Below are 16,596 nucleotides of genomic sequence, written 5' to 3'. Positions count from 1 at the left end.
CTGGGACTCTTTCCCAAATCATCATCTCAACATGGGGTGCCCTGAGTGCCACAGGATAAACATGGGACTGGAGCATCAGTTTTGCTTGATTCTCTTGAGAGAGAAAAAGCCTTTTATATTAATGTGCTTAGGGATGACGTTTGCATAGATTTGTAAGATTATAATAGACTTCTCTCTGAAATGGTGTTTGGGTTGTCCTCTTCCTGTTACGTCCCCAGATTCACTAGGGGTGTGTGCCTTCACTGCCTTGTGCCATTAGGATACACTGATGTAAAAGTTTGAGAAGCAGTGGTGTGCGGCTCTAAAAGAGGTGTAAGAAAGGACCCTGATGTCTGATTAAATGTTTACTTTTCCACCTCTGCTTCCTGTAAACTGTAAAGTAGGATGTGAATATAGGGGGCTTATAGGTCTCATGAGCCTCACTCCTTTTCCTTTTCGCAGTTAAGGGAGTATCAGCAGAAGAACAGCCCTGGTGTTCCTGCAGGAGCTAAGAAAAAAAGAAAGATCAAGAATGGCAGTAGCCCGGAGACAACCACTTCTGGTGGTTGTCCCTCACCTGAGGATGTGAGTCTTGCCACCTTCCGGGGATGGGGTGCTCAAGGGACAGCAGAAGAGGGTAGTGGTTAAGATTGTGGAAGAAATGTTAGATATTGGCTAAGAAGTTTGGGTTTGAATTCTACCTCTCCCTCTGTTGGGGATATGGTTTTGGGCAAATTGTTTAAGCTCGTTGGGTCTCTGGTTCCACATTGGTAAAACTGGGGTAATACTGTCTTACACTTATGAAGTTTAAATGAGATTGTTGTTGTTTTTATAACAATCCCCTAATACAGGGCCTGGTGCAGAGTAAACATTCAGTAAAGAGTAGTTGCTATTTGACTTACTGCTCTGGTGATCTTCCTCAGCCCCATCCTCAGTGGGAAGCCAGGCAGTGAGAACAGCCTCTTGTTCTCAGGCTCTCCATTTAGAGGCACCAACAGAACCCCAGGGTGTGGTGAGGAGAGTCCCTAGTCCCTTGGATTAGGAGATCATCTGAGTTTCAAGGCCATCTTTGCCACCAGCTTGCTGGGTGACTTCAAGAAAATCACTTCTTCCCCTGCGCCTCAGTTTCCTCATCTGTAAGATGACACTGTTGGATCCGATCATTGTCTTTCAGACTTATTTTTTAGCTGTAGCCCGCTGTGTTCAAGCGGACCCTTGTTCTGAAGTCTGGTTTTTAAAAGTCTGGGCCTGAGGGTCTAAGAAACTATTAAGAGCTGGACTGTTCACCTAAGGAGCTATGTGACTGCATTGTTCCGGGGACTTTTCCATCTGTTTGCCTTGATTTCTGCCTCTGGCAAGGCAGCAAGCGGCTGTTTGGAAAATGGCACAGGCTGTGGTTTTGATCCCTTTCTCTCTTCTCCAGCACTCCATTGCCCTGAACCCGTCTCTTCTTCCTTCCCTGACTCTCTTGCCTCTCTAAGCCACTTTTCTCTTTCTCTCCCTGCCCTTGTTTTTCCTTTTTCGCCTCCTATAGATTCAGGACATTCTGAAGGTGCTGGTGTCCGACCTTAACCGCTCCAATGGGGTAGCGATCCCCCCATTGGACAAGTGGAAGGTGAGGCAGTGCCGAGACCCCCTCTCTGGCTTGATCCCTCCCAGCTCTGCATGCCCTGAGGCTTCTCTGGTTTGGGGGATACTTTGCCTCTGGCTTATTTTATGTTGCTGTCATTAACCCTGGGCTTGTTCATGTCTGCTTTTTCACCTGCTTGGTTGATTGGGTTCCCCCCCGACCCCCCCATCTTTTATCGTCTTGGAGAAGGTGAGATGCTCCTTGGAGGTTAAAGGTAACTTGGGAATAGCTTCCAGAGCAGGTGTGTGGGATTTGGGCTCTTTGAGCCTCCAGTTTGAATGTCCGTGGTGCTATCAAACTAGGAGAGGTTAAATAAAACCAAACCTTTAAGTCTTGGCCCCTGGGCATCTGAACCCAAAAGACCAATAGACCACAAAGTAGTTTGTGATTTTTTTTTGAGTTGATCAGTTCATTTTGGTTTGGCAGTAGGGAATGTAGGGTTAAGAGAAAAGGAGTTTGCATTATAGTTACAAGGATTGAGGTTATTTTTTTCAGTGGAACTATCTGTAAGGGATGTGAGGTTAACCAAACACATGAGTGGTCAGGACATTCTGCCCCTATTCTCTTTTAAAAATTAACTGGACATTTAACCATATTCAGTGGGCCCTTGAGAGCAGAGGCATGTTGCTAGGGGCTGTAGAAAGCAGATGAAAGAAACATTTGGAATATGGCAACATTCCAAATGCTCGACAAGGCCGAGGTTGGTTCTAAATGGACTCGAGGGTGGAGGGGGTGGCATTTGAGGCCTGTTTGAAGATTAGAGGTGGGTGGTAGTCATCCACATTGAGAGTAGGGGAAATGGGAGTCCCAGGCAGAGGGTGTAATACAGGTAACAGCCAGGATTATGAGCTCGCAGAGTACTTTCCAGAAAGGCGGGGAGCCTGGGGTGCCCCTGGACTAGGAGATGACCTCCTCCGGACATGATGTTGTCACTTCCTCCTTAATTAACTTCCTTGGGGGACATCTGCCAGGCTAGAGGAGTAGGGCTGGAAGGGGGCCAGGTCCTGCTGGAGATGGGCACGGGGAGAGGGGCTGGGATGGGGAACTGTTGGCTGGGGTTAGAGAGTCAATCATCAGGACTGCTCATGCCCAGTCGGTCGGGTCTGTCCAGGTGCTGTGACTCACCTTGTTGGCTCAGAGGAGATGCTGGGTGGCACGGGGAGGGGAGCGCAGGACTTCAGGAGTCCTGAAGCTGTGCATCTGTACTTTTGTTCTAAGGCCCTGGGCCCGCATCCTTCTGCTCTCCTGGAAATGAAGACCCAGATCCCCATATTCCCTTCTTGTCGTTTTAAAATCCTCTCTATATCAATAATTGTTTCTCACTTAAGTTTTTTGCTCTAGTAGTGCAGGCCTGTGATTGCAGTATCCTGGGCAGAGCTGATGACATTTGCAGAACTGAGGACTAGTGGATAGAAAAAAAAGGGCTTTTTTTAATGGAATGGGACATTGGAGGGGAGTGGACAATGTTTTTAAAATTCCATACTTAGCTATATGACTCAAAATTATGAAATAACTTGGTTGCTCACAAAATAGTCATATTAAGTATATTTAAGTTCTCAGAAAAAGACTTTTTTCTCCTTCTGAGCTTTCTTGTTTCTAATACTAGGGATCTGTGGGCACCCAAGAGGCCAGGAGGGACCCAGGGCTCGCCAGGGCCTGTGGCTGAGTGTGCTCCCCTTCCCCAAAGTCTCATGCCTGAACCCCTGCTCTTACCTATTATATTCAGTAGTCCAGGTTGACAAGGCAACACCAGGTTCTGGCGTCAAAGGTCACAGTGTGGACAGTCACCAAGCAAACAGCTTGATTCATCTTCAGCTCCCCAGGCTCTGTGCTGCTTGCTCTAAGGAGGGCAGTAGATTTGGGTTTTCAGAGGCCAGGGCTGAGGCTCCAGAGAGCAGGCAGCCCTTTCTCCCAGGAGAGGTGCAGCCTCTTCCTTCCAGACTCAGCTTCGTTGGCCAGGCCTCGGCTCCCCGGCGCTCTTCCCTCGTCAAGCTTTGGCTTATCAGCCCTCTTCCCCATCTCACCTATTGAACATTAGATCCCTCGAGCCAGAGGCTTGGACTAAGTGTCAGGCCTGAGCCTGGAGAGAGGCCAAGTGGGGCTCTGGTCAAGCAAGTGGATCCGTTTGGGCCAAGAGAGAACTCCTCCATGGCTCCTGGCCCTCAATCCCACGATTGTTCTCCAGGATGACAAGAGTCAAAGGGTAGACATCTTACCTCTGGTTTCTCAGCTGTTTCTTGCTTGGGTAGGTGTTTTGGAGCCAGGAGGTTGGGATGGGTAGTGGCCATGGTTTTCTTTTTACCTCTAAGAGCAGGGAGAGCCTTCTCGTTGTGCAGCTTCTTTCCCAGAAAAGGCCTGAGTCATGGAGACACACCAGTAGTTGCAGGAAGGAGGGAAGGAAGGAAGGGAGAACAAGAAGAAAGAGGCAGATCGCTCTGCTCCTTCATCACTGCCACCCTCTGCCCAGCGTGGGGCCCCGGGTGAGGGGCTCTCTGGTCACAGACTGGCTTTCTGGAAGAGCAGGGCCTTGCTTCTCCCTGACTTGGCACACCTTCCTTCCACCTGCTGTAGCTGCCGTAGGTCAGCCAGGGAGCTGAGCTCCAGGGAGAACAAGGCCCTCGTGTTCTCGAAGGAGGCTATGCAGTCCCGGAAGGCTGCAGACTGGCCCGAGGTCTGGGCGAGCCGTAGCCACCCCCCAGAGTGGCTCCCAGCATGTGTGACTGTCACTCTGACTGCAGCAACACCTGTCCTACCCGCTCTGCACCCCTCCATTCATGGCAGTGAGGCGACTTTTGCCCTGCGTGGCCCCCTAACCCCCTGCTCTGTTCTGTGACAGGCGCCCAAAGACCGCGCCGCTCCTGGTACACCGTCTGCTGATGACACCGTGTCACCTGGCGGTGTCCCTTCCCCCTGTGCTAGTCCCCCCCGTGTCACTAGCATGGCATCAACTCAGGTTAGTGCCTCTTCCCCCTTGGCCTGCTGCCCCACTCTGTGCTCACCCCCTCCTCTTTCCTGGAGGACTGGACCTACCGTGGAGCCTCTTCCCCTTTCTTCAGGTAGCTTGGCTCCTAGAGCGAGGCGCCCTTCCTGAGAACTGGGGTGGGGGAGGCCAAGAGCAGGTTCTCCTTGAGGTGCGGGTGGACGGAAAGGGGTTGGAATCTTGGCGCCGTGGGTGGTTCTTACTGGAAACTGAATGACCGATTCGTACGTTTCTTTCCAAACAGAACCGTGATGCTGACAATGATCCTAGTCCCGTTGACGAAAGCACGTGAGTGTCTCCCGCGGGGCCAGCAGTCCCTAGGCCACTGCCCTTGACCCCCCCTCTTTCCCATCGAGCCTCCTGCACCCCTGACTGCTGTGTTCATCCCCAGATCTTTCTCATCCACCGAGAGCCTGCGAAAGCTATCTCAGCAGCTCAACGGTCTTGTGTCCGAGGTACCACCCCCAAAATTGGAGCCCGGAGTGGGCTAGAGAGGGAAGGAAAATATGATGGAAAGAAACCGAGGCAGAGGTTCCCAAGAGGAAGGGAAGGTCCTGGGACCAGGCAGCTTGGCTGGATAATGTTTAGCTAGTCATTACTTCTCTGAGTCTCCTCTTTTTTTTTTTTTTTTTTTAATAAATTTATTTATTTATTTATTTGTTTGTTTGTCTGTGGCTGCATTGGGTCTTTGTTGCTGCACACAGGCTTTCTCTAGTTGTGGTGAGCGGGGGCCACTCTTCGTTGTGGTGCGCAGGCTTCTCATTGCGCTGTATTCTTGTTGCAGAGCACGGGCACTAGGCATGTGGGCCAGAGTAGTTGTGGCTCGCGGGCTCCAGAGCGCAGGCTCAGTAGTTGTGGTGCACGGGCTTAGCTGCTCCGCTAAGCTAAGCTTAGCTGGGTCCTCCCAGACCAGGGCTCGAACCCGTGTCCCCTGCATTAGCAGGCGGATTCTTAACCATTTTGCCACCAGGGAAGCCCTGAGTCTCCTCTTTGACGCTGTCCAAATGAAGGGGTTGGACCATGAGATTGGTTACATCATTTTATCCTGCAGATGAGAGCTGCTTGGGACGGGGGGACAAGGGGGAATTAAGAACGAGGAGAAATTGGCACAGGGAGGGGTTAAGCGGGAGTGGCAAGTTAGGCAGAAAAGGAAATGTTGCCAGTTGATGGGGAAGATGTTGGAGGGCTTAGGCCTTGAGGGGGGATAGATCACGTTTCCATGTGAACCCTTTCATCTCTCCTAGTCTCCATCTTATATCAACGGGGAGGGTCTAGCATCCTGTACTGACATAAAGAATCTGGAGGTAAGGGGGCCTGCACCGTGGCCCAGTGACCCTGCAGGCCAGCCCCCACCTGCCCCCACCTCCCTTCTCCCACAGTGGGGGCTGGGTGCCCCACTACCAGCTGACACAGCCCAGACACCCCCCAACCCTAATGATCGCTCTGTCTGCCTCCACTGCCCCTCCTCCAAGTCCTCCTCTTCCTTTCTGCATGCGCCTCAGAGCCGGTACCAAGAACTATCAGTAGCCATGGACTCCAGCAATCTAACAAACAAACAACTCAGTAGCAAGATAGAGCAATTGGTAAGAGTCCAGTGTTGTCCCCGGATTCCACGCTGCCAATCTGGGGCCCCAATCTCACCTTGGGGCTCTGAAGAAAGGGGCTGGGGACCCCGGTGCCAAGGGAGAATGGGGTGCCGGGGGGCCTAGGTCTCAGCTGGAGGGACCCTGGAGCACGGCACGCAGCATGGCTCTCTCTGTGGCTGCCCTCTTTGCCTACTCTGTTCTCCAGAGACCCCTGCTTGAGTCCTCCCTCCGCTTGCCCTGGGGCTGTTGCCTGTAGCGGGAGCACTAGCTTGACTGGTGTGTCCCAGCCCTGACTCAGCCCCTGATGTGTTCCGACTTTGACCTTGGACAAGTCAACTGTCCTCTCTGGGCTTTAGTTTCCTGAGGAGGTAGAATTAGAGGGTGTCCAAGGTCCCTTTAAGCTCAAAAAATCAAAGATTTAAAGGTCCTTTTCGTTCTCATATCATTGCTCTTAAGAACAGAACCTGGCCTGCAGTGTGTGCTCAGGAAACATTCCTTGAGTGAATGAATGCCCCCTTCCAGATCGTGAGCTGGCAGAGGGTGGTCTGACCTTCTCAGACTCCATTTCTAGAGGTTTATGTCATTGTCCCTTCAAGGGAATCAGATCCAGACTCTCACTACTATAGCCGTGAGCAAACCTTCCCAAGCCCCAAAGTCTCTTATTAGCTTGAGAAGCGTTCATCCATTTATGTTCCCATGAACTCTCCCTTTCTAACCCATTCCTGGCCCCTGCCCGTCCCTCCTCCTTGGTCTGAGGATCGTGGGAAAGGGGGACAATCTCAGTCACCTACCTATGACTCTCCCCACAGAAACAAGAGAAACAGGAAACTTTGGATCGACTGGAAAAAGTAATGCGATTTCTTTGTCTGCTCCTCCCGTGGCTGATGGGTTTGGGGGAGGATTCAGATGTAGAGGCCCATTCTCCTCTTGCCTGCTGGCAGCCTGGAGAAAGAGGGGGCCTACCCCCCTGCCCCTCCCCGCCCATCCCCTGCTCCCGGGGTGGCCAATTTTCTGTTCTCATCGGTGGGCCTGTCCTGGGCCAGTGATGACATTCTGCGGGCTATGTCCTTTGCTGTTTCACCTCTGCCTACCAGTAAGAGCTGTTTCTTCTCTTTTCCTGCAGGAGAAGAAGGAATTTGAGAAGAAGCTTGTGAAGGAACAAGGGGCTCTGAGAGAGCAGCTGCAGGTGAGTGGGCTGAGCCAGGGTCCCTCGTGGCCCCCAGGAAACATTGCTTTTCTGCCTTTAGCACTTGTTTGCCCTTTCTCCCAAAGGTCCACATCCAGACCATAGGGATTCTGGTGTCTGAGAAGACGGAATTACAGACAGCCCTGGCTCACACCCAACAGGCAGCCAGGCAGAAAGCAGGTGGGAATCTAGGCACCCTTTTGCCCCTCGGCCAGAAGGGGCACTGGCTGGCCTTCAGCGGGAATCCTTCTTTGGGCTTCCCTTCTCATGCTGTCATTTCAGAAGAGTTGGAGGACCTTGCTAATTGCCTGCGGTCGTCCAGGCAGCGTGTGGGAGAGCTGGAACGGACGCTGTCTGCCGTCTCCACGCAGCAGAAGCAGGCCGATAGGGTGAGCCCAGCGGTCTGCCCATCCGCTGGAGGTGGCATGTTGGTGGGGTGAGCCTAAAGGTCCCTTCGGCAGGATGGAGTGACTTGCTGCCCAGAAGGCAGCACTGGCCGCGTGTGATTGTGAGAAGCAACCCGGTGCGAGTTGGTGGCTTTGGCGAGTTGGTGGGGGAGGGGGGAGTGCTGTCTAGAGCGAGCGCTGGATGCAGAGCCCAGAGCCAGAGCGCCAGCCTTGCCCTTTACTGGCTGCGGGCTCTGGCCCAAGTGCTAGGTGTTAGGGCTGTGAAGGTTCAGAACAGTATTTTTCTCCGTTACCGCGCTAAGAGAGAGAGAAGTTCGCGTGTGAAATATGTGTAAGACACAGGTCGGAAAGGACTCACCAAAGCCCGGGGAGAGGGACAGGATGGCTGAGGGACGCGGCACTTTGGTACCTTCTGAGTTAGGGGATGTGTGAGGGTATCATCCATTCAAAAAATGAACAAGAGATTACAATACAATTTAATCCCCCCATCATATCTGTGCTCCCACCCCGGGGAGAGAACATGGTTCAAGAGTCCCAGCTCTAAGTGATGTTAGGCGAGCCACTTAACCTCTAATGCTCCGTGTTGTTCACTCGTAAAATGGAGATAGTAATAGTAACTGCCTCCCAGGGTGATTGTGAGTTTGAAATGGGAATGTTGGCTGAGAGAGTGTTCAGGAAAGGTTCAGACGTGGGGCTGATAACGGTGAGAATGATGGCAGTGTTATCTGCTGTCTCCGGGCCTGTGAGCCAGCCGTGAGTTAGAGCTCTCCGCCTGCCTTTTCCACCCTTCCCGAGTTCTTATTAAAACCAAATGAGAACATGAGCTTGGAAGTGCTCTGAAAAAATATAAAGCCTGACACCAGGTGAGGACGTGTTGCTGGGAGTCTGGGAGTCGTTCCTGTTGCTGCTGTTAGTTTGCATCTTCCACCTCCCTTCTCCTGACCTCGCCTCTCTGTGTTTGCAGTACAACAAAGAATTAACCAAAGAGCGAGATGCCCTCAGGCTGGACTTATACAAGAACAAGTAGGATAGGGATAGTGGGGGAGGGCTGGGAAGTGGGGAGGAGCCGAGGGAGCGGGTGAGGAGCTGGTACAGCTTTGCATGCGTGCAGAGCCAGGCTCTGCTGTCCCAGCTGTGCCACCGACTCCTGCTGTGGCCTCAGGCAACCCATGTCCTCTCTGTGGCCTGCCACTTGTGACTCTTGATCCTGGGGTCCCTTCCAAAGCGACTGTTCTGTGGTTCTGTGGCAAAGGTAGTGGGTTGGTCACCGGAGCGACCCTTTCTGTTCTTTACTCACGCCTCCCTCCACTACCGCCGGTCACAGCAAAAGCAACGAGGACCTGAAGCAGCAGACCTCGGAGCTGGCGGAGAAGCTGCGGGTCATGGCGAAGGAGAAGGCGGCCATGCAGCTGGGGACGGAGGAGCTGCAGAAGAAGGTGGAGATGTCCGAGCTGCTGCTGCGGCAGGGGGGGGGTCACCGGAGCGACCCTTTCTGTTCTTTACTCACGCCTCCCTCCACTACCGCCGGTCACAGCAAAAGCAACGAGGACCTGAAGCAGCAGACCTCGGAGCTGGCGGAGAAGCTGCGGGTCATGGCGAAGGAGAAGGCGGCCATGCAGCTGGGGACGGAGGAGCGGCAGAAGAAGGTGGAGATGTCCGAGCTGCTGCTGCGGCAGGTGGGGCTGGAGCCCCAGGGAGTGCGCGCCCTACCTGCCGGGGCCAGGGCCTCTTAGGGTCATTGTGGGTGGCCTCCGGCCAGGAGCCAGAAAATCTGGATCCTTGTTCTGGTCCTGCCATAGACTCCTCTAGAGATGGGAGAGAAATTGGGGCCTTGCCCAGACCTCTGGAATCAGAAGCTCAGGGATAGGCCTTTTTTAGCTTTTATTTTTAAAGCATCCTTGTTGAAAACCATTGTTCTATGGATGACAGTTACAAGGCTAGCCCGTGAGTCCGCTCCCCTCCTCTCGGGGCCAAGCCTCCAGGTAGACAAGGCGCTCAGGTCTCAGAGAGCCTCCTCTTTAGTTTTCCTGCATGCACAGTGATTCTCTGCCTTCCTGCCCTCAGCAAGGGCACGGTTAAAGTATGCCATGTTCATATATTGGACTACTATGTAGCCATCACAAAAATTACGTATATCGCGTTTGCAGCAAAGTGAAATTCAGTTGCAGAACCATATATGATACTACCCCGTGACAGCACAACTGCACTGTGCATTAATTAAACGTGTTTGCGTATGTATGGAAAAGGGTCCAGAAGGATACACACTGGATTGGGGTGGTTGGGGAGCCATGAGTATTTAGTAAATATAAAGCCTGTGGACCTGGTTCTAATAACACGAGGACAACCTGAGTCGTACGTTGACCTTTTGGGGGGCATTGCGTGGAGCAGCCTGGGCTTCCCAGATCCAACCTCATTTTTCACCATCCAGTTTTCTAGTCAACGTACCGCTGACAGCAGCCAGCAGTTACAGCAGGCCCTGAACGAGCAGGCACAGCTGGAGACCCACGTGGAGCAGGTGAGATTGTGCAGGGAGAGGGGTGCGGGAGGACGATGACCCCAGGTGACCGGGAGCAGGCGAGGCCCCATGACAGCCCGTGGTAACTTCTGTGCCCACTCTCGCAGCTGAAGGATTCTCTGAAGCAGCTGCAGGCAGAGAGAGACCAGTATGTGGTGAATATGAAAGAAGAGAACGCCGTTTGGCAGCAGAAGATGCAGCAGATGCTGGAGCAGGTGAGAGGCGACCTTCCACCCCCCTCCTTAGACAGGTCGCCTGGGCATCTGTGAAATAGGAATCATGACACTTGCTGTGTGCAGCCAGAGGTGGAAGTGTGTATCTAGAGGGTGGGGGTGGAGAGGGAGGTGGTCGCCCGGCCTTGACCCCCTCCTGTGCTCTGCCCCCACCCCCCCACCCATGCTTTGGGCAGATGGGCAAGTTGAGGGAAGAAAAGGAGTGCAGCATGAGTCAGGTGCAGGAGCTGGAGACCAGTTTGGCCAAACTGAGGACCGAGATCGGTAAGCCAGGGCCAGGGGATCTGGGAGCAGGGTTGTGTTGGCGCTGGTGAGGGCAGCTGAGAATGGAGGTGAGTGGGTGGAAGGGCACCGTGGCCAAGGGAAAGAGGTCTGTCCCAGGGGTTGGCAAGTCTTGCAGTTTCCCTGCGCCTCAGGGTCCCCATCTGCAAAAAAGGGGTGAAGTGCCCACTGTGGTCTTGAGCATAAAGATGTAAGGAACTCTGTCTGAACATGTCTTGAAAGATTGAGCCAGGAAGCCAAGATCTGGGGCAAGGAGGCTGAATCAGGAGCTGTGGACCGAGAAGAGGGTGTTTTGGAGGGACTTCGCCAGCGATCCAGTGTTTGAGGCTCTGTGCTTCCGCTGCCTGGGGGCGCGGGTTCGATCCCTGGTTGGGGAAATAAGATCCCTCATGTCGCACTGGTGCGGCCAAAAAACAAAACAAAACAAAACAGGTTTTTGGAGACTGCAGAGGCGAGAGGCCCTGACGGTGTGCTCCCTTTCTCAGCTGTGCCTGCGCCTCAGGAGCCCCCAGCCGGGCCCTCGGAGGTAGAACAACGGCTGCAGGCGGAGGCCGAACAGCTACAGAAGGAACTGCAGAGCCTAGCACGGCAGCTGCAGGCCCAGGTGAAGGACAACGAAAGTCTGAGTCGCCTGAATCAGGAACAGGAGCAGCGGCTGCTGGAGCTGGAGCGGGCGGCCGAGTGCTGGGGGCAGCAGGCCGAGGAGCGCAGGCAGATTCTAGAGAGCATGCAGAGCGACCGCACCACCATCAGCCGCGCGCTGTTCCAGAACCGCGAGCTCAAGGAGCAGCTGGCTGAACTGCAGAATGGATTCGTCAGGCTGGTGCGCAGCCCTTCGCAGCCAGCCTGCCCTCCTCCCTGGCCAAGTCCTCTGGGGCGGGGCAAGGCACTTAACCCATCTGGGGCCTTGGTTTTCCCACCTGTAAAATGGGTGATGTGGACCTTTTGTGAAATGGTGCCCACTCCGCTGTGAGTCGGAGAGCCCTGCTCGGAGGGTTGTGGGGGGAAGGGGCAGACTTTCCTACCTGCCTCCACCCTTCCCTGAGCTGTGGGAGGCAGACACCAAGTTCTGGGGTCTCCAGTTGCATTGGGTGGCCGCTGATTGCTTCTCTCTGTGCAGTCCAACGAGAACATGGAGATAACCAGCGCACTGCATTCGGAGCAGCACATCAAGAAGGAGCTGGCCAAGGAGCTGGACCAGCTGCAGGGGAGGCTAGGAGAGCTGAAGGAGACGGTAAGCCCTGCCCCAGCGGGAGGGTCAGGAGAGATAGGCACCAGCCTCTGGGGAGCCAGGGACCTGGGGCCAGGACAGGTGACCCCAGAGTCCTTCAGAGCCTGTGACTGCTTGTTGCCCGCTGGCCTCTGACTTTCAGAGTTGAGTAGCCCTGGGCCATAGGTCGTTGTCCCCGCTAGAGGCATCAAGCCCCTAATTAGAGGGGAAGAGAGGGTGTACGGTGGCCAGCTCCTTGGGTTCAGCCCTGGATTCAGCCCTGGCATCTCTAAGCCTCAGTTTCCTTATCTTAAAAGGAGGTTAGCGGGACTTCCCTGGCGGTCCAGTGGTTGAGACTCCACTGCAGGTGGTGCGGGTTCGATCCCTGGTCGGGGAACTAAGATCCTGCATGATGGTGTGGAGCTACCAAAAAATAGAAAAGAAAAACAAAAAGGAGGTTATCATTTTCCTCCTAGAGGTGTTGGAGATTAGAGAATCATGCTTGTAAAGCCTTAGGCGTTCAGTGTGCACCTCACAGATGTTGGCTGGAGCTCTGCTTTTCCACCCATCTGCGGCCTCAAGTTAAGATAGAAAGAAGCTTGCTATGAGGGCTGGGTGAAGGCGGCATGGGGCTCTGGGCAGCCAGCAGAGCCTCGTGGTGCCTGCCTCAGGCAGAGAGGTCTGTGCCCAACCTCCCCAGTCTATGGGCTCCGTCTGCGGAAGCGAGCCACAGCCTGTCCTCACCCCCAGGGTCTTCCTGCAGGTGGAGGTGAAGAGCCAGGAGGCTCAGGATCTGCAGCAGCAGCGGGACCAGTACCTGAGCCACCTGCAGCGGTACGTGGCTGCCTATCAGCAGCTGGCCTCTGAGAAGGCGGGGCTGCACAAGCAGGCGCTGGTGCAGACGCAGCTCGTGGACCAGCTGCAGCACGAGGAAGTCCAGGGCAAGGTGGCCATCCAGATGGCCCGCCAGGAGTTACAGGAGACCCAGGTGAGGGCGTCGGAGTGCTGGGCCCCTGACGGGAAAGTCTGCAACCTGTGTCCCTCCTCACTTTCTTTCCTGGCCTCTTAGGAGCGCCTGGAAACAGCCAACCAGCAGAACCGGCAGCTACAAGCCCAGCTGAACCTCATGGCTGTGCCTGGGGAAGGTAAGTAGGACGGCCCGCAGGGAAAACACCCAGCCTGAGGAGCAGGGGGACTTGTAGCAGCGTGGAATTGAGTTAGAAGAGACCTTTAGGACAGCGAATCCTCTTCCTGCAGTGAGTGAGGTGAGGGGCAGAGCTGGGCCGCATGCTCTCTTCCCGGCCTGCTTGCCCTGCCTTGTTGGGTTGTCTGAGGCCCCTCCATGCGTCCCCAGCAGGAGGTGGACCGGACGGTGAGGAGGATGAGGAGGTCCCCCGGCTGAAGCTGAGCGTGCCGGAGGAGCTCGACAGCCGAGAGCTGCTGGTGAGCTGACCTGCCGCTCCTTGCCTGTCTTACTTCCTACCTCCTCCTGTGCTTCCTCTCTGACACTCTTTGTGGTTTTCCTCCCTCTGACTTCTCTGGACCCTGCCCAAGCTCCCCTGGGAGCCATAGTCAGATGCCATGTCATCCTTGAACCACAGGCATGCCCACAAAGACCCCGAGAGGGGGAGCATCCCTCTGCCCGCCGCCCCTCGCTGGTCCTCAGTATCCCCCACAAAAGCATGCGCACACCTCTTGCCCGCAGGTGGCATTTTTTAACTCGGCCTTAGCCAGTGCTGAGGAAGAGCAGGCCCGGCTGCGCGGGCAGCTGAAGGAGGAAAAGCTGCGCTGCCAGCGCCTGGCTCACCTGGCAGCCCCGGCCCAGGACGGGGCGGAGAAGGAAGCCCCAGCCTCCGGGATCGGGGGGGACAGTGTGCCTGCAGAGACCCACCAGGCCCTCCAGGTGGCCATGGACAAGCTGCAGGTGAGTGGGTCGCCCCCAGTGGGGTCCAGGAAGGGTGGGGGCCTGCGGTCAGATCGCTGCCGAGCCCTGACGCTGCTGTTCTGGCTTCAGGGCCGTTTTACAGCGCTCATGCAGGAGAAAGTGGATCTGAAGGAGCGGGTAGAGGAGCTGGAGCACCGCTGTATCCAGCTGTCCGGAGAGACAGACACTATTGGTGAGTGGGGAGGCGGGCGCCCGGGGCAGGGTGCCGAGGGCTGGATCGGGGCAGCCCTGCACCTGAGCCCTGTTCGCCCTCCCCGCTCCCCGCTCCCCGCAGGAGAGTACATCGCCCTTTATCAGAGTCAGAGGGCGGTGCTGAAGGCGCGGCACCAGGAGAAGGAGGAGTACATCAGCCGCCTGGCTCAGGACAAGGAGGAAATGAAGGTAGGCGTCCTTGTGACCGTCTCTGCGGGCGGGGGTGGGGTGGGGTGCGGGTGCTGAGCGCCTCTCCCTCCAGGTGAAGCTGCTGGAGCTCCGGGAACTGGTATTACGCCTGGTGGGCGAGCGAAATGAATGGTATGGCAAGTTCCTGGCTGCCCAGAACCCTGCTGGTGAGCCCACTACAGCGTCCCCAGCCCCGCAGGAGCCTGGTGCTGCCGACGAGAGTGGTGAGTAGCGCCCTCGGGGAGGACCGGCGGGTGGGCAGGGGAGAGCTGGCACCCCACTCCGAGCCCTGCCTCTCTCTCTCTCTCTACAAAGGTCTCCGTGAGGTGAGCCTCAAGGACAACGTGGACCCCACCCAGGGGGGAGCCCTGCGGGGCCAGACGACCCCTGAGAACCCCACTGCGCAGCAGATCATGCAACTGCTGCGCGAGATCCAGAATCCCCAGGAGCGCCCAGTCTTGGGCAGCAACACCTGCATCCCCTTCTTCTACGAGACTGACGACAACGATGAAGTGAAGATCTTGGTGGTCTAACTGCCTGACACTAGCGGGCAAAGACCAGAGACCTGGGGCCGGGGCGCTCTGCCCCTGCCCATACCTGCCACCCTGTCCCTCCTTCCTGGCACCCCTTCATCCCTAAAAAAACCCCTGAAAAGGGGTATAGCCCCCTGTCTAATGGGGGGAGACAAATAGGTGCAGACCCCTTGCCATCTTGGCCAGGGCTGTGTCTTGATCTCTGGGCTATTAATAGTTCCAGAAAAACAAAGAGCCAGAGGCTCAGTAAAGGTAGTTTATTTAAGAGGCTGCCGTTCTTGGGGAGCAGGGACTCCCTGCTGGTCTCCTCACCCCCACCAAGCAGTCCTCCATTCAGAGGGGCTCATGCATCCTCTGTTCAGAGGCACTTTGGGGCACAAGTGCCCCCCCTCCCCCTTGCCCAGCCAGACAACTGGGCAGCACTCTCACAGGCCTTGGGCAGGTTGGGCAAACCGAGGCCAGGCAAGGACATAAGCTGGTGGCGGGGTGGGCTCCCTCCCCAGTGTTTATACTGTAACTGTGTAACATTTTGTATATTCTGGAGGTAGGGAAGCCCCCTGTATCACATTGGAGGTTGGTGCTGGTAAATGGGGAGGACCTTCTATTGAATATTTGGGGCTGGGGAAAATTATTTATTGATAGTGTAGGACGGAGAGAGAAGGTGGAGGCGGGGACGGGTTTGTGCCCGGGTGATTCGACTCCTGTTTCACTTTTTATTTCAGAATAAATGAATTTAGCCATACTGCTTGTCCTTGCGTGTTCCTTTTTCTTCCGTCACTGGGTCCTGTGCCGTGAGCACTGAACAGGGAGCGGGTCCTGCCAGCAGAGGGCAAGCTTCTGGTTGTGCTGGTCCCCAGTGTGTCTGAGCACATCCAGCCGGGCTGTTAGAGATCTTCCAAGGCCTGTCACCTGCATGCTGCCTGGTGAAGACGGGGGGTTCCCGGGGGACCGCCGTGGGGCTCTCGGGGCAGTTGCTGCCTTAACGGCGGAGACTCAGAAGTCAGATCTAATCCCAGGGAGGGAAAGCAGGGTGCCACAGCACCCTGGGTGCTGACTTCCGGTCCAGGTGTTTTCCATTTCATCGCCCTGCCCCTCTGGTGGCCTGTTCTGCCTGTCCTTCCACAGTGCCTGCCTGGCCAGCACCCCACAGTCCTCCCTCCGGGCCCCCTAGTGGCCACAGCCGGTTTCACAGGACGAGGATCAGCTGACTCCAGGTGCTTTCCCAGTAGGCCTCGGAGACGATGGGGCTTTTTTCTCCACATCTTACAGCACCCTAGCAATAGCTGGGCCCTTCCCCATCCCTCACCCCAATGTTTAAACCTTTACCTCTCCCTGAGCGCCACAGAGAACACAGGCCACAGAGGACACGCTGTTCCCCATCATCCAGAAATGGGTTTTATTCTCAGCCAAGAGACAGCAAGACTAATAGTGGTCAGAGAACCATACAGCTGCCAGTACAGCACCCCCGTGTTCGAGGGGGGGTAGGGACGGGAGGGTGGCAGAGGGGGGCTGGCTGTCCACAGGCTGGGTACGACAGGGGGGCTCATCGGAGGTGGCACACTTTGGAGGGGGATGTCAGGGTGACAGCGTTCCCTTGTAGTTGGGCCACAAGACTCCTCAAGGACAGCATGGTGATTGATGCCCGACACTAGAGGCGAGGCTTGGCCATATATGTATGTGTAGATATATATATATATATATATATATATATATATATATATATATATAT

General features: G+C 55.3%; 1 protein-coding gene across 2 annotated transcripts in view; it reads left to right on the top strand.

Moving 5' to 3' along the window:
- The window catches only part of GOLGA2 (golgin A2), a 16,597-nt gene extending 988 nt beyond the window's left edge, over positions 1-15,609 (top strand). Inside the window, exons 2-27 of one of the 2 annotated variants that reach the window (XM_007471761.1) lie at positions 442-564; positions 1,514-1,594; positions 4,446-4,562; positions 4,834-4,877; positions 4,981-5,044; positions 5,834-5,893; positions 6,092-6,172; positions 6,985-7,023; positions 7,299-7,361; positions 7,448-7,541; positions 7,644-7,750; positions 8,733-8,791; positions 9,303-9,444; positions 10,197-10,283; positions 10,391-10,498; positions 10,693-10,780; positions 11,284-11,621; positions 11,919-12,032; positions 12,772-12,996; positions 13,078-13,153; positions 13,366-13,451; positions 13,714-13,932; positions 14,023-14,125; positions 14,228-14,334; positions 14,408-14,558; positions 14,650-15,609. In XM_007471761.1, the coding sequence (XP_007471823.1) occupies positions 442-564; positions 1,514-1,594; positions 4,446-4,562; positions 4,834-4,877; positions 4,981-5,044; positions 5,834-5,893; positions 6,092-6,172; positions 6,985-7,023; positions 7,299-7,361; positions 7,448-7,541; positions 7,644-7,750; positions 8,733-8,791; positions 9,303-9,444; positions 10,197-10,283; positions 10,391-10,498; positions 10,693-10,780; positions 11,284-11,621; positions 11,919-12,032; positions 12,772-12,996; positions 13,078-13,153; positions 13,366-13,451; positions 13,714-13,932; positions 14,023-14,125; positions 14,228-14,334; positions 14,408-14,558; positions 14,650-14,867 (2,994 nt within the window). In that variant the 3' untranslated portion in view covers positions 14,868-15,609. The remainder of the gene's footprint in view (positions 1-441; positions 565-1,513; positions 1,595-4,445; positions 4,563-4,833; positions 4,878-4,980; positions 5,045-5,833; positions 5,894-6,091; positions 6,173-6,984; positions 7,024-7,298; positions 7,362-7,447; positions 7,542-7,643; positions 7,751-8,732; positions 8,792-9,302; positions 9,445-10,196; positions 10,284-10,390; positions 10,499-10,692; positions 10,781-11,283; positions 11,622-11,918; positions 12,033-12,771; positions 12,997-13,077; positions 13,154-13,365; positions 13,452-13,713; positions 13,933-14,022; positions 14,126-14,227; positions 14,335-14,407; positions 14,559-14,649) is intronic. The other variant, XM_007471762.1, reaches the window with a different exon arrangement.
- Positions 15,610-16,596: the final 987 nt, after the last annotated feature.

The sequence above is a fragment of the Lipotes vexillifer genome, unplaced genomic scaffold (assembly GCF_000442215.2).
Source record: "Lipotes vexillifer unplaced genomic scaffold, Lipotes_vexillifer_v1.1 scaffold98, whole genome shotgun sequence".
Lineage (NCBI taxonomy): Eukaryota > Metazoa > Chordata > Mammalia > Artiodactyla > Lipotidae > Lipotes > Lipotes vexillifer.
Note: the sequence above shows the minus strand (reverse complement) of the source record. Positions and strands in the feature narration are given on the sequence as shown.